Source organism: Alexandromys fortis, unplaced genomic scaffold, assembly GCF_014885135.2.
Source record: "Alexandromys fortis isolate MF-2015 unplaced genomic scaffold, M_Fortis_MF-2015_v1.1 scaffold_341, whole genome shotgun sequence".
Taxonomy (NCBI): Eukaryota; Metazoa; Chordata; class Mammalia; order Rodentia; family Cricetidae; genus Alexandromys; species Alexandromys fortis.
The window spans coordinates 506,463-521,993 of record NW_026068214.1 but is presented as its reverse complement, the minus strand read 5'-3'; the positions used below and the strand labels follow the sequence as shown (position 1 = coordinate 521,993).

General features: G+C 44.1%; 1 protein-coding gene across 5 annotated transcripts; it reads left to right on the top strand.

Moving 5' to 3' along the window:
- The first annotated feature begins 764 nt into the window (after window positions 1-764).
- Window positions 765-12,685, top strand: Pura (purine rich element binding protein A). 5 transcript variants are annotated; one of them, XM_050130357.1, is made up of 2 exons: window positions 765-843; window positions 7,218-12,685. In XM_050130357.1, the coding sequence occupies exon 2, from the start codon at window positions 7,356-7,358 to the stop codon at window positions 8,316-8,318; it is 963 nt and encodes a 320-aa protein (XP_049986314.1). In that variant the 5' UTR covers window positions 765-843; window positions 7,218-7,355; the 3' UTR covers window positions 8,319-12,685. The 5 variants fall into 5 exon arrangements, with proteins under 5 accessions (XP_049986314.1, XP_049986312.1, XP_049986315.1 ...); XM_050130355.1 differs by lacking the exon at window positions 765-843 and adding an exon at window positions 1,399-1,739; XM_050130358.1 differs by lacking the exon at window positions 765-843 and adding an exon at window positions 1,500-1,619.
- The last annotated feature ends 2,846 nt before the right edge of the window (window positions 12,686-15,531 follow it).

The window sequence follows — 15,531 nt, the reverse complement described above, 5'->3', positions numbered from 1 at the left end:
AGACTAAAGCTTTCTCCTTCATGGGTGAAACCATCCTTAAAATTCTGGACAACTAACTTTTCCAACTCAAAATTCTTATCTCTAAACCAGGATGTATCGTGCATCCTTTCTACTTTTCTCACAGGTTTCACCAGATAAAATTCTCTTGAAGATTAGTGGACTTTAAAGTTCTATTGCCTAAGAACAGGGCATTTGTCGTGGATGTTCAAAATAACTTTAAAATCTGGTCAGTTAAGTTATTCTCGTACTTTAAGAAAACAACAAAACGTTCCTTACTCCGTAGTTAAAAGCAAGAACGTGTTGGAGACAGGCTGAAGAGCAATGGGTCGTTTCCTTTGAAATGCTTTTTTAGTGGCCTCTTTATTTTCCCAAATAATAGATGGCTTCTCTGGGAGAACTATTTAAATAAAGATGGTGAAAGCCGACTGTTATTTATTCTGCAGATCATCATTAGCTGATCTATGTCAATTCTGTGTGCTGAGTGTTGAGGTCTGAGATAATGTTACATGCACCAAAAATCTCAAAGTTGGTAAGATGTCATAAGCAATCTTAAAGGACATTATACAGTCCTGGGTTTCACCCCGGCATAGCAATTTATGAAAAATAACTCGCCCCTTTTACTCTCTCTCTTTCTGCACAAAGACGCATAAATAATATTTATCAGGGTTTTGTCCTTAGTCACATTCCCTCAAAGGGGCCCAGCTTCACCTACACTGCGTGGGAGGCTGGGCAGCAACCCCACACTTCCTGTCAATGGTTGCTGGAGCAAGAGCCTCATCTAGCCTCTCCGCTGCGGCTAATTCCTCCCCTCCAGTCCCTCTTGGCGGGTGTCTGAAGGCCAAGGTGAGACCCTCCCGGGAGATGAAAGGCTAGCGGCCTCTGAGCCAGCCGGGCGGAGGGAGGGGGCGTGTGACGAGGTGGCGGCAGCAGCCGCAGTGACGCTGAGGCCCTAACGCGGAGCTGGCGCAGGCCCTTCAGGCTTCCACCCGGGCCTGAGCCCCGCCTGGGCCTCGAGAACGCCGGCGCGGGATGAGCCCCCTATGGGCGCCCCGGGAGCGGGGTGGGGAGGGAGCGACCACCCGGGCCCGGTCCTCAGACGCGCCTCGGGGCCTGGGCTGCGGTATTGGCGCGCCAAGAGCGGCGAGGGCGCGCTCACGCGTGCGAGCAGGGACGGGGAGCGCGCCCGGCTCCCGCGGCCGCCACGGAGCCGCGAGCGCGAGCCACGGAGGGGGTGGGTAGCGCGGGGCGCGCGCTGACGTCGCCGGGAGTCACGCACGGAGCGCCGGGTTACGCGCCGACGTCTGGCTGCCACGACTCGCCGTGGCGGCGGCGGCGGCGGCGGCGAGCGGATCCCGCTGGGGAAGAAGGAGAGGAGAGAGGGAGAGAGAGAGAGAGCCGGAGGGGCTGTGAGTGAGCGGGAGGAGCCGGGTGTCAGCCCGGCCTGCCCGCGGGAGCGAGACCCAGAGCGAGCGAGCGAGGCCCGAGCCCGCCGCGCGGCCGCCGCCTCCTCTCCTCCCCTCCCCTCGCGGCCCGCCCCCGCCCGCAGCCCGCCCTCCTCGCGGCTCAGCCCGGAGAGCCCGAGCGAGGCGCCGTTCGGCTCGCGCCGCCGACCAGAACAGGTGTGCGCGCGCACCTCCCCCTCCCTCCTCCTCGCGCCCGCCTCGCGCGCGCCGGCCTCCCTCCCTCCAGCCCGCGCCCTCCCTCACCTGCGGCAGGACAGCGCCCGCCCGCCCTCCCCGGTAAGCCCCTCGCGACCTTGCTTGCTGTCACTACCACAGTCGAGGTGCCGCCCACCCTGTCCCCTGCCACAGTCCTCTCGCAGCCCAGAAATCATTAGAGTGCCATTGCAGACCCAGGCGGTGCAGCAACGCCCCCCCCCCCATCCCGGGCCTGGCGGAGACGAATGAACCCCCTCCCACTTCCGAGAAGGAACATCATAACATTTCCCCCTTTAAAGAACAATTCTCCCCCCGCAGGCACTGGAGACCATCAGTGATGCGGGGTTTTTTGTTTTTTCCCCTCTTCCATCTCTGAGCTCCATTTCCACAGACTACAGTGGCCCCGAGGCCTGGGACAGTGCGCTAGACGTGGCTGACACTCCCAGTCCTGCATCCCTTGGAGGTGGGAAGAGGAAGGAGGGATCTATAAATTAGATTCCACTACCAATCCTTCTCCTGCTCCGCCCCCCCCCCCATTACATACGCCCAAGGTGCGTTGTTGGCTTTTTTTTTTTTTTACATTTTTTTTAAAGGGCAAAGCAAATCGGTGCTGACATCGCCAGGCCCATGGATGGGTGGCCCGAGCAATAGCCCGAGCGCTAGGTCTGCCTGCCTGCTCATTAGCTTTTGTCGGGGTGGGGGGTGGCGGTGGGGGCAAAAGGAAGGGATGCGAAGCTGGAGGGTCTCCTCTGAGACCGACGGCAGGACCAGAGGTGACTTGCGATGTTGTAGGAACCCTGCAAATGTATCTACCGTAAACCTGAACTTTGGTAGAGAGAGGCCCCTAGAGACCTGCAAGGTGTGACAGAGCTGTCGGCAGTCGTCCCCCTCCCCCGAAAAATGCCACCTTTTCCGTTGTCTCTGAGGGAACTATTGGAGGCTCGGTTTTCTTCTGGGCCCCTTACGTTACTGTCCAGCTAAGGACTTTAAGGCATATTTTAGCCGTGATGTCTATGTTACCGTCCCATGTCCTTGGAAGGGAGATTTACAATAGGCTGGATTTGGTTTGGCATCTTTTGGTAGACTGCCAGAGGGGAAAGGAAAATTTTTATTTACTTTAAGACCCCCTTTGTCCCCGCCCAAAAGACTTAAGGGAATTGCGGCTTTGAAAATTGGAGTGTTGGCTAAAGTATGGAAAAAAGTTGCTGATTTCAGTTCCTTGAGTATAGTACTAGTAAAATCATTTAAGTATCAGATGAAGAGAGAGCTTTTGACATTTGAATCGGTTTTGTTTGGACCTTTGGGGTCCGTAAAATGTTGGGTTCTGTGCATTTTTTTTATGGAATTTAGAATGTGTGCTAAATTTAACTCTTCTGCAGATGTTTAAGATGAAAACCTTTTGGAGATGCAAAGGTTATTTATCACTAAACATTTTTTCTGAATTTGAATATTTAGTTCATATCTTTAGTTCTAAATACTCATACAGTGTCAAAGAAAGCTAATTTTCGAGAGTGGGTAGGCTGTTGAAAGCTTCTTTAAAGGACTTGGGCAATACTAGTGCTGTGAGATGGTTATGGTGCTAGCGTCCGTTTACCTGTGTCCCTTCCTCCCTTGGTGGAAGCCCTAAAGAAATGAAATTCTTGTGCTTTGAACATTTGCAGCCTAACATTCTGGTTGTTTTTTTTTTTTAATGATTTAAGTATTGAAGATAATTGTCTGGTTTAACCCAAGTAGCACTTGAATAAAGTTCAGATGTTCTCTTTTGGGGGAAGGAGGGATTTGGGCTTTGTAAAGTATTAATGTGTTGTTTCTGTTGGGAGCACTACAATCAAGAGTTTACTACACAGAGGTAAATAGCTTCTCCTCAAATTTATTTTATTACTATGTGTTGTTTTTTCCTGTAAAAATAAAAGGTGAATTACATTATCTCAGAATCCCTGTAGTTGAGGCAGAGGAAAATTGAGGGTTTTTTTCCTTCTTGGTCTATCTCAATCTGTGTCCTAATGCAAAAAAAAAATGTGGGTAAGTTTGTTAAATATGTAGTGACTAAAATTTTTTTTAGTCTTGATTCTCTTTAAAGTGTGTATATAGTGTTGATAAAGAGACTCAAAGGACCTAGAAATCTTTATCAGGTAAATGTAAGCAATTTTTGAGTGAAAGGGAAATAATTCTTTTTGATGATTTTTCATTAATATAAATATTTTGCTACACGTATTTCGTTTCTTTTTAGTTTTTCCTACACTGGAATGAAATTGTAAGGTTAGTCTTAACAGTTATGTATATTGAAGTAATAGATTCAAAGTGCTAAACACTAGAAAAGGTTTTTCATTTATCAAGTTAGTATATTTAGTTAACAAATGGCTAACAACCTCTTTAGATCTACAATTTTCTTAAAGATCTTCAAAGCCAGGATGCAAATATAATTTTTAAATTTCTACTTAACGTTCTAAACATTTTAAGACTATCCTGTATGTTAATATTCATTTCTTCCTGGCTGCCTTTTAAGACGAATGTCATACCTGTAGCCTAAGGAAAGCCGCCTTTTACCTTTTAGACAGAGGAAAAGTCCACATTTACAAGCTTATCCTGAAGTTGACGCTCTTGATGAAATAGTAAAAATATGCTACCTAGCTAACATTGTTGAATTGTTTGTGGGGGAAGCTTCAGTCTTGTTTACTTTTTAGATATAAAGAAGAGCTGCTGGCTTGTACAGGTAGAAATTACATATACAATGACTGTATAAAGCGTATAATTATTCAGAAGTCTCAGTCATTTGCTGGTTTTCACTCGAAATTCCCACTCTTAAGTGTGCAAATGATATTTAATTTGTACTCTACTTAGAAACCCCATCAGTTGCCTTTCCTCTGAGGAGAATGTCAATTCCTGGTGATAGCTCCTCTTCCCAGAAAATCAGGGCTCTCCAAAATTCAAACTGCTTCAGAACCCCTGGAAATAAATGTTTGGATTAACTGCGAAGTTGATCCGGGAAGGCGATTTGGAACCCCAAGTCTGGGAGAATGTAGGAACTGGCAGTGGGTGGCCTCATCAAAATCTCATTGGCCTTGCTATCTTGAGCTCTTGTTAGGGGTATGGTTTTGTTCTTTGTAAAGTAAACTCTTGAAGGCAGGTACCTCTCTAGAACCGGACTTCACTGGACCTTTCCTTCAGTTACACGTGGAAGCGTGGAAGCGTGAGACCACGATACCGCTTTGTTCTATGCAGATCCCGCGTCACTCAGCATTTAGGTTACTGGAGTTGGCGGGGTCTATCCAGGGTCCTGACTGTTTCAAGGAACAAGTAGAGAGCCTGTAGGCACCTCTGTGTCTTCAGGAATTTGTTTTTGTGGTAGGAAATCCTCTAAAAGTTCCTGTTTCCCTTAACCCAACAGACTTGGGGATGGAGGAGAGAGTGCAGAAAACTCAGCACTGAAAAGGCCCTATGTGTAAGTGATTGCTTCTAAATTAAGGAGAAATTCTTTGTGAGGCCCTTAGCAAAGGTTTCTGTTTCAGAGTGAGCTTCCTCTTCAGGGAGCGCTTTCAGATGTCACTGTATGCAGGTGCGTGTTTCTCAGGCTGGCTCACGGGATTCCCTAGTTTGCTCTTTGGTGACCAGGGTTATTTGCCCTCTTTCTTCTTTATTAATGGGAAGTGAATGTACCTAATACTACCTAAAATGGGGCTCTTGCTGGGGAAGACATATACACCCAGTGGACAGGTTTGCCCCCAATATAAAAGGTCATATTAAGGGGCTTTTCGGGCTCAAGACCTGAAAGGCATCTGTCCATAGACTGATCTTACTTTAATTCTTTCCCCGATAGGCAACCTTATAGTTACCAGTTTCTGCAGCTAAGTAGGGAAGGCGGCTCCTTATTGTGGAAGAAAAGGAGTTCAGTAGAAGTGGAACCCACAGATGAATAGGCATATTACTAGGGTAGAGGCAGCAATCTGTGTCGAAAAAGCCAGAGATAAGGCTGCATGGTCTGTATCCTCTCCAGTAATGTAGAGTTTGGAGTCATTGGCAAGGGTCTTCAGGAAATAGGCCTTCGCTGTGCCACAGGGCTGCACACTGCAGTAAAGTACGAGCAGGCACTGTCTTTCTGAGTGTTGGAAAAGAAGCCCTAGATTATGAGTTATAGTTTAAAAAGAAAATTTTTATTTCTGAGTTCCATCTTTATTCTTGGGCCCCTTTCTATGGGCACAGGAGATTCCTTTTAGTAGCTAAGACTGATTGGTTAATTAATGGTCAGTAATCTGTCTGCATAAAATCCAAGATCTTTTAATATTTTACCGGGGGTGGGGGCTCTTTTGGATACTGGGAGTTTCTGGGTGGAAGAGTAAAGGGGTAAGCAAACCTGCTTTAATGAATCCCGTAAGGAACTGCGTTTCCCAGGAAATTCCTGACATTTTTAGTTCATGAATTTCCGAAAACCCGAATGGGTTTTCTCCTCCATTCTGGGTCCTTCCAAAAGAAGAGTGGGCCGGGGTCTGAATACTCGGCAGGGTCTGGTTCATCTGCAGAGCTGGCCGACAACCCAGGCTGGGCTGAGCCCTAAGAATGGTGCCCCCCTTCCCAAATCTCAGAAGGAGGAGGGGGGAGGTAACCAAGCAATCCTGGTCCCAAAGGGGTCTGGTTGCAGGTTTTGGGGTGAGTGTGGGTTTCTTTTCTATTATTGTTTTGGAGTAAGGGCATAGCCTACGGGAATAGGCACTGCGGGCACCTCGGCCCTGGTGCGGCTACTGTCCTTAGCCCAGCTCCCCCCGCTGGTGAGTGCGCCCGCCCGACTGTGCGGGGCTGCGGTTGGGAGGAGGGGGGAGCGGGATCATCTGAGGCCAGAGCCGCTGCCGTGCGCGGGGAGGGGGGAGCGGCGGGAGCGAGGGGAGGGAGAGGGGAGGGACGGGCTAGGTGTCTGCTGCTCCGCGCCACTGCTGCCGGCGCCCGGTCCTCGTCCCCAGCAGCCCCCTCTGCAGCTAAGGGTTTACCACCGCAGCACCTCTTTTTCCTCGCCTGCCTCTTCGGCCACGGCTCTGCGGTAGGAGACAGCCCTGCCGGGTGGCGGGCAACCCTGTCTGGGTTTGGGTCTGGGTCAGGCCCACAGGGGAAAGGGAGGCCGTGACTCGGTATACCCTCTGCATCCTACTCTGCTGTGCTACGCAGGCCCCTCCCCCAATCTTCTCTTTGGGGGTCACTGGAAAGCAGAGTCAGGCCTGATTTCTGTGTTTAATACGGCATACCCCCCCCCAGTTCCCTGGCTCCCCAAGTCGAGGCTGCCTAGGGTCTGGCCAACAGGGGTAGCTACCGCGGCGGTGGCGGCAGAGGCTGCGGTGGCAGCAGAACTGCGACGCGGCGCTCGCTCCCGCTCCCCCTCTCCGGAGAGGGGTGTAGGGCGAGGGCGGGCGGGTGGGCGCCGCCTGGCGGGCAGGCGGGCAGGGTTGCTGGCCTGGGGAAGGGGCGCAGTCACGTGCCGGCGGGCGGGTGGGCGCGTACAGTAGGGCGTCCTGCTACTGTACTGGGGAGTCAGTGCCCTGTTACCGGGTCTCGTCTGTCTCGTCTCTCCCGCAGATCTCGCGAGAGTGGCTGACTGGCTGTGGGGGTTGCGGCGGCAGCAGGCGGAGCCGGGGAGGGAAAGCAGCGGCGGCTGAGGCGACTGAGGCGGCGGGCGGAGCGGCAGGCGGCGGCGCGGCGGCGGAGCGCAGCATCATGGCGGACCGAGACAGCGGCAGCGAGCAGGGTGGTGCGGCGCTGGGCTCGGGCGGCTCCCTAGGGCACCCGGGCTCGGGCTCAGGCTCCGGCGGGGGCGGTGGTGGCGGCGGGGGCGGCGGCGGCAGTGGCGGCGGCGGCGGGGCCCCGGGGGGGCTGCAGCACGAGACGCAGGAGCTGGCCTCCAAGCGGGTGGACATCCAGAACAAGCGTTTCTACCTGGACGTGAAGCAGAACGCTAAGGGCCGTTTCCTCAAGATCGCTGAGGTGGGCGCTGGCGGCAACAAGAGCCGCCTCACCCTCTCCATGTCTGTGGCAGTGGAGTTCCGCGACTACCTGGGCGACTTCATCGAGCACTACGCGCAGCTGGGCCCCAGCCAGCCGCCCGACCTGGCCCAGGCACAGGACGAGCCACGCCGGGCGCTCAAGAGCGAGTTCCTGGTGCGCGAAAACCGCAAGTACTACATGGATCTCAAGGAGAACCAGCGCGGCCGCTTCCTGCGCATCCGCCAGACAGTCAACCGGGGGCCCGGCCTGGGCTCCACGCAGGGCCAGACCATTGCGCTGCCCGCACAGGGGCTCATCGAGTTCCGTGACGCTCTGGCCAAGCTCATCGACGACTATGGAGTGGAGGAGGAGCCGGCCGAGCTGCCCGAGGGCACCTCCTTGACTGTGGACAACAAGCGCTTCTTCTTCGATGTGGGCTCCAACAAGTACGGCGTGTTTATGCGAGTCAGTGAGGTGAAGCCCACCTACCGCAACTCCATCACCGTGCCCTACAAGGTGTGGGCCAAGTTCGGACACACCTTCTGCAAGTACTCGGAGGAGATGAAGAAGATTCAAGAGAAGCAGAGGGAGAAGCGGGCCGCTTGTGAGCAGCTCCACCAGCAGCAGCAGCAGCAGGAGGAGACCACCGCTGCCACCCTGCTACTGCAGGGTGAGGAAGAAGGGGAAGAAGATTGATCAAACTGAATGAAACACACACACACACACACACACACACACACGCACGCACGCATACACGTACGTGTACACACACACACACACACAGCCACACACAGAGAGAAAATATACTGTAAAGAGAGAAAATAAAAAGTTAAAAAGTTAAAAAAAAAAAACTTAAACTCCAAGGGAGCACCACCCACAGAACCTCCACCAACTGACAGTTTCTCTTCTTGACTTGCCACCCATCGCTGGATGTTGTCCACTTTATCCACCATGTAAAACAGTAAGCAGCTGCTAAAAACAAAAAACAAAAAAATATACAAAAAGTAATAACATTATATGAACTGTGTTTCCTACTTGATTAAAAAATATAAAGAACTGAGTGTTTATTTCCCTAATTAACCAAGAACTTTTGTACACGTTTAAGCTATTATTATTAAAAGTGTTTGCAAAATGGTCAAGATTATAATATTGCTGAATTATATAAAAAGTCCTTTTCATGTTGAGCTAACATTTGACTTTAGCACAAAAAAGAGATATTTTAGAACACGTAAAATAATATTTTTAGTTTTTCTCATTTTGTTACCAAATTTCAAACCTTACATGGAGGTTATTATAGTATATTTGACATCCTATATACCTGTGATTAGAGATGTGTATATATATGAGGGCTAGGCATGCTGTGTGTCTGAGCTTTGTCTAAATGTTATGCAGAAGTTTGTAGAGTTCAAGGTACGTAGGTTTAATTCATGCAAGGTAAACAATAAGTGCTCTCTTTTATACAATATGCATTGCATCTGGACCTTAAACATATAAAAATGGTCAGTGAAACTTCTGTGAACATGAAGAAATTATTAAAAAAGGCATTTAAATGAAATTTGCTAAGTTGTGATTTTTATGGTTGGAACCAAAGTTATTCAAATAGTAAAAGAAAAAGAGAAAGAAAAAGGAAATTTCCCATAATATTTTTCTGCATCTGTTTGCTTTGACTGAGTAGGTGTTTTGTTATTATTGTGTATATGAGATGTACTTGTATTGTTCATAATATATATTTTTTATTATGTGTAGAAAGATTTTAAAAACCTAACTAACGTGCAGCAATTTCCAGTGAACCTGTACTTGGATATCAGGTAGTGAGTCTATTTGTGGTCACTAGCACTGTCTCCTAAACTTGTAAGAGGTCTGAAGCTATCCTTTGATTTTTTTTGCCAGTGCTATTAACTTATGTAGACCTGTTTAAAAGCAAAGCAACACCATTATAGTTATCCTACTGAGCCATGGATTCTGAGTTTCCTTTAAAAGTGAAAGCCAAGTTGGTGTATGTAAAGGATTTCCATGTAGCTGTGGTGCTAGTTATTACTGGCTACATTATATGTAAGTGTATTTGTGTTCCCCAAGTGTACAAACCTTCCGTCAAAAGTATGTTCTATTATCACTCATATTCAAAGTTTAGGCTATGAAAATGCAAGCTTAGGAGAGCACTTTACCAAGCTGGTGTCCTCCACTGAAATTGTTTGTAACGATAGTCTTTTACAGGTTTTCATTTGAAGATGTTTGTGTGCTTTTAATTGACAACTAACTTCTTGCTGCTGTATAGTAAAATATTAATATATTTTTTATCATTAAACTGCTGCATGACTATCATCTTTGAGTGAAGAGAAAAATGTTATAAAAAGATGCCTTAAATACAGTACATTTTGGTTTGGAATTCTGTAGAAAGTATTTTGGTAAAAAAAGAAAAAAGAAAAAAAGAGGATCTTGGATCTTGTCTTGACAGAAAGAGTTCTGGACATGCAATTGTTTCTTGGCAAATCCAGCCATCTAGATCTACCTGCTGTATGTAGAAGAAACCACCGGTAGGACTGGGAATGGTCAGTACCTTTCCCATTGGAAAGCATCCGCCTAGGAAGGCAGAACAGTTGTCTTTTTTGAAGGATTTTTTTTTCCTGCTGGCTCTTTAGGTTTTGATTTGATATTTTTAAGCTTTCTGGTTGTGTTGTCTTTGTTTTTGAGATCTACTGTATGTGTTGAATAACAAGCTATTTTCATTGTACTGTGCATTTTCCCATTGTTTGCTTTTCATATTCATACAATGTTAACTATGAGGTGACCGTACAATAGTTAGGAGTTTCTTTACTTACAAAATCACTGGAAATTATTAAATTGCTTTCCCCTCCCCCCAAGGTGCATTTTTTTTATTATTTTCATATAGTAAAGTTGAGCTTTTACAGTGCATAATGTGACATTTGGAATGCTTATCAACTGCATGTAAACATTAATAACCTGCACTTTTGTCTTAAGGTTTGTTGAGCTGTTTTGTTCACTGTACTTTAACTGTGATATGGAAAAGATTGCATTCTCTGTGCTGTTTCTAATTAGGAAAGAGAATTGCTTTGATTTTGTCTCTTGTTTACTATAGCTTCTTAAAGTTAAGCCTTGTGCTACGAGTTGTTGGAGTACTCCTAGATCAGTGTTTCGTAGTAGCCAGCAGTCAGTAGTGCAAGTCAACAAAAACACAGCAAACTTAGGCAAAGTGTCCTTTCTTTGAGATGCAAGTTCTTTCATAAGGTTTTCTTTAGGGTCAACTGCCTAAAGTGAAACCTTTCTTACTTATAGACTTCAGATTCTGCTTGGAATCCTACTGGATCAAGAAGCACATGTACTGTGCTGTTGTCTTTACACTATAACAGTTAAACACAATCTTACTAGGACTTTGAATCCATTGTCTGATTTATGGTCAGTGGGTTTAAAAAGAAATCCACACGCAGATCTTTTAAGACTTAAAAAGTGGTCATATAGAGAAGACTGAGTGACTGTAAAGATGCTCTTTTTGTTCAAAGCATCTCACTTTCTCTCCCCATCAACCTCCTCACCTCCCTTCCCCTTCTCCTGTTTCATCCTCCCCTACATTTATTTCTCTCCCAGGTGCTCGGTACTTTACCAAGGTTCTATATTTCAGTGTATTATGTTAGAGTCTCTTCATGTTTTTAGTTTTACTAGTGGGTAGCCCCAGTTTGTGCTGAAAAAAGAAGGGTATATTTGACCATATGTGCTGTTCATAGAAGACAGTATGATCAAATGTGCCAAAAACAAGCAAACAGAACTTAATTCATGACAAGTATGCCTTATTTTTATTGATCTGCTTTGTCTTACAATTAAGGTCCAAGAGCTTGGTTAAACTATGTTATTTGCCTAAGTAAAAAAAGAAAACTTGAAATGCATTGAGCTATTGATGTTCTTTAAAATGAGAGACACTGTCAAGTAATTTGATCCAGAGATCAGCCACCAGATTTGAAGAGTATGTGTGTGTGTGTGTGTGTGTGTGTGTGTGTGTGTGTGTGTGTGTGGTAGTGGTGATGGTATTTGTGAGTTTTCCCCCCCTTAAATCACCAAATCTTATTTTAAAGCTACCTTTTATTTGTGCCTCCTATTTATCATTCAGATGTTAGAAGCAGCAGTCATCCAGCCACAGAGGGAGCTAAAGTTAACTAACCAGAACTGTAGAAATCATCATACATGTCTTTGACAACAAAGGAGGTTCATAAGAAAGCCATGTTGGCTTTTCCTCTACTAGACACACATTGAAGGTAGATGAACATTTGCCAAATGAGAAAAAAAGACAAAGTAGTCAGGAAAGACAAACTGTTTTCCAGCTTCTCAAAAGCCATGGAAAGTAGAAACCAAAACCAATGGGAAATTTAAACTCTGAAAGTCTCACTTTCTAGTCCCATGCAGGGGTTAAAATTTGACTCAAAATGGAAGGTCTGTCAATTTTTGTTTTTAGGCCTTTACATCTAAAGATGGATAACTATTCCAGTTTGATTTTTTTTTTTCAGGTAATGGAGAAAGCTGCTAGTGATTTTAACCCCTGCTGAAAGGAGACAGATAATTTCATTTGGGAGCAAATACTTATTGCCTTGAGAAATAGCACTATAATAGCCTATGTTAATTAGTCATAGAATAACCTTTATCCCTTTCAAGCTATGCAAATTATTAAATAAGTGTAAATTAGAATTCAATTAAAGAGAGTTGATTATATTGCAATCAGATGGTATTCACAAACTTAACTGAAGCATATACAAATAAAATCTATTAGTTTAAGAGTTTTTTTTAATGCTGACATAAATATAATTTAACTACCTAGTGCTGCACACTATTAACATTGTATGATAGGTCTGGGAAGACTGCCTCCTTTTTTTGAAGAGAGAGATAAAGAATTTTTATAATTGTTTTTCATCAAATTTTAATATTTTTGTCAAGTTTTTAGGTATTTAATTTGTAAAACAGTTTGCTTTGTACTGGCATACAGATATTAGGGTATTGATTTTAAACTTTTTGAAGCCAAGTGATCAAGTACATTTGTAATAAAAATCAATGGATCTCTATCATTTGTACTCACTGTTTTTATTTCTTGTTCTTGTCATTGTAGGAATTTGTACCTTTTTCTGCAGGAAAATGGAGCTAAATTTGGGTAGAAGGGGGTGAGGAAGATAAATCTGTTGAGAATAGTCTGGGTGGATTTGGTGGCTCAAAGCATGTCATAGCATCAGAGTTAGTGTGTTGGAAAAGAAGTAATGTCATCTTTTTTCTTCCTGAGTTTTTTTTTAAGTGGAACTTAATGTTTGGAGAGGTTATCTCAGTTTTGTTTCTGTACTTGAAAGTTTTGTATTTTGGCAGTGTTGAAACTTTTTAAACACATTTTTCTCTCATGACATTTTGTGTTAATTGGCCAACCATGGTGACCCACTATGGGCATGGGATTATTTTTATCTTTACATGACTTACTTTCTCTTCTCCAATATTTCCATTAGGTTTTTTTTCATATTATACACTTATATTTCTAGATGATTTTAGAATGGGACTTCCTGAAATGACTCGGGTAGCTTTCATAACTCCAGTTAACTTTAATACATAAGTGTACTTTTAATATTTTCTTCCCCATAAAACAGATAGAAAATCATCCCCCCCCCTTGTTTTTGTTGTTTCTTGGATATTAGGATGAGATTTTGTTTACTGTGTTAAAGCTAAGACAAGGATATCTTCAGCACTTTAGATTCGAAATAGTGGGTGATAGCTGAATATAACATTCATGGTTGTTATCTCTAAATGTGAGTATCAGTAATTTAGAGGGAACTCAAGTTTTGTCATGAGAATAGACTAAGGGAGAGATCTTTTTAATTGCTTAAGTGAATTTACCAGTTTTGTAAGTTTGTTTTAAAGTTTATCAAATTTTAAAACATTGTTTTCTTCATTGTAAGCCAATTTAGGCCATTCATAGTAACATATTCTATAAAACTAAAGTGATCACTACTTAAGATGACTATCCAGCAGCATTAATTACCATGGCTCTGCAGAGTCAGCAGTGCATTTTTTTTTTTAAAGAAAAGCTGACTTAAAGATTTATGAAGCTATTTGATCCTAAAACCAAACCTAAATTTAAGGCCTAGGCCATCCTAGCTAAGACTAGCTTTTTTGAACAGAAATTTCATTATTGTGGGCTATGTAATGGTGATCTAAACTAGAATTAGTAGAATTTCAAGATTCAAGAGCAACCAGATGAAATATAAGAAATGTGGCTGGTTCTAAGCAGTTTGTCATCTTCCATTTACAAAATGACTACCTGATTTTGATATTAAAGGGCCTGGGCAGCTTATCTTCAGAAAGGTTGAGTGTGGAAAATAGCCTCCTGGTGATGTTTGCTTGTACGACTTTTATAGTTATTCTGCATTCATGTTAGGTTTTACGTATCTTTCCTTCCATTACATTTGGTATCTCCTCTCTCCTTCCCTCTTTGCCTCCCTCCCTTCTGTTGTCTAGCTTTTGTGGAAAATTGGCTTGTTGATAGGTGTAGAAATGTGGTGATCTTTTGTATAAAATAAAACTAATTTTTACAGACCAGAAACATTTTATTGTTCTTGGAATCATAATATTGTTGTGCTTCCATGAATACATACTTTTTATTATTAATTTACATATTAAATTTTTTAGCATTTCATGGGAGGAAAATTAAACTAATGAGTTAATTTTCTTGGTTTAGGTTCCACTTTAGTAATTCAGAAGGCCTATAAGGTTAAAGGTCATACTCTTGTGTTTTGCAGTTGTGGCAGTATTCTTGCTGGTATATATTTTGGTCTAATATGTCTTAATGCAAAAGGCTTCTAGGAGGATTTAAATAGCAGTTAAAAGTTACAAGACAGGTGAAATCTCACTTTTGACTAGCTCAAACAATAATAACAATCAGGTAATGATTTACACTCGTTGACATTATGTCAAACTCTACTGAAATGGACTGACAGTTGACAGTGCAATTAGTTGTTGGTAGCTCTTGACCTCCTTGCAAAAACATCTGACATTTTGACTCCTTCATTCTCTCTTCATGATCCCACTCATGACACCTGAGCATCCCTCCTTTAAGAAGAAGTGATGGCTCTTTCCTTTGAACATAGCTAACTGGTAATCCTGAAAGAGTTCTGTATTTTGAGGTAACTTGGCCTTTTTTCTTTCCTGACTGTTGTTTTCCCGATAGTCTTAACTTGGCAATTTGAAGAGCATCTAAATGAGTGCTTGTTAGAAAATCTGTGAAATGAAGAATGTAAGAAGCATGTGTTTAAGTTACTGAGAACTGAGACTCACTGGTGTATAAATTGGAGAGCAGAAAGGGTAAAGCTGTTTGTGCATGGGGGTGTGAGAGAGAAAATAATGATTGGAAGTAGGAGGGATTTTTATTGGCAGTAGGAAGTACTAAGATGAACTCTGGATGACAGTTGTTGACTAAGAAAATGAGGTTCAGCTTCACTAAGGAGGTGTCATGTCCACTGTCAGCGAAGAGAAAACTGTCCGTCTGTTGCTAGTTGTGGTGATGATGATGGATTATACAAATCTGCTTTGATGTGTATATATGATGGTTTGAGGGTTTATAGTATGTCTGCTCCTCTGAACAAAGTCAAGTAGCACAATTGTGAAACGGCAGGTTTCCTGGTCAACGCAGATTGGTGTTAGGAACTTACTATTTTGGAAAAAAAAGAACAGTTGAACCTTTTGTTTGCCATTTTTAAACTGTCATTGACATTTATTGTACACTATTACCTTGGGATCTTGTCACAGTGTAGCTTATGTTTGCATTTCAAGATTATCTTTCTAATCTACAAGATCCACACCCAAAGGTTCTTATTTTATAGATACTTTAGCCTTTGGTCCACATAATTTTTTTAGAAGACAGTAAACCAGATAA

What these genes read in the sequence shown, in the direction of transcription:
- Pura (XM_050130357.1), top strand. Translation starts at nt 7,356, where the DNA reads ATGGCGGACCGAGACAGCGGCAGCGAGCAGGGTGGTGCGGCGCTGGGC.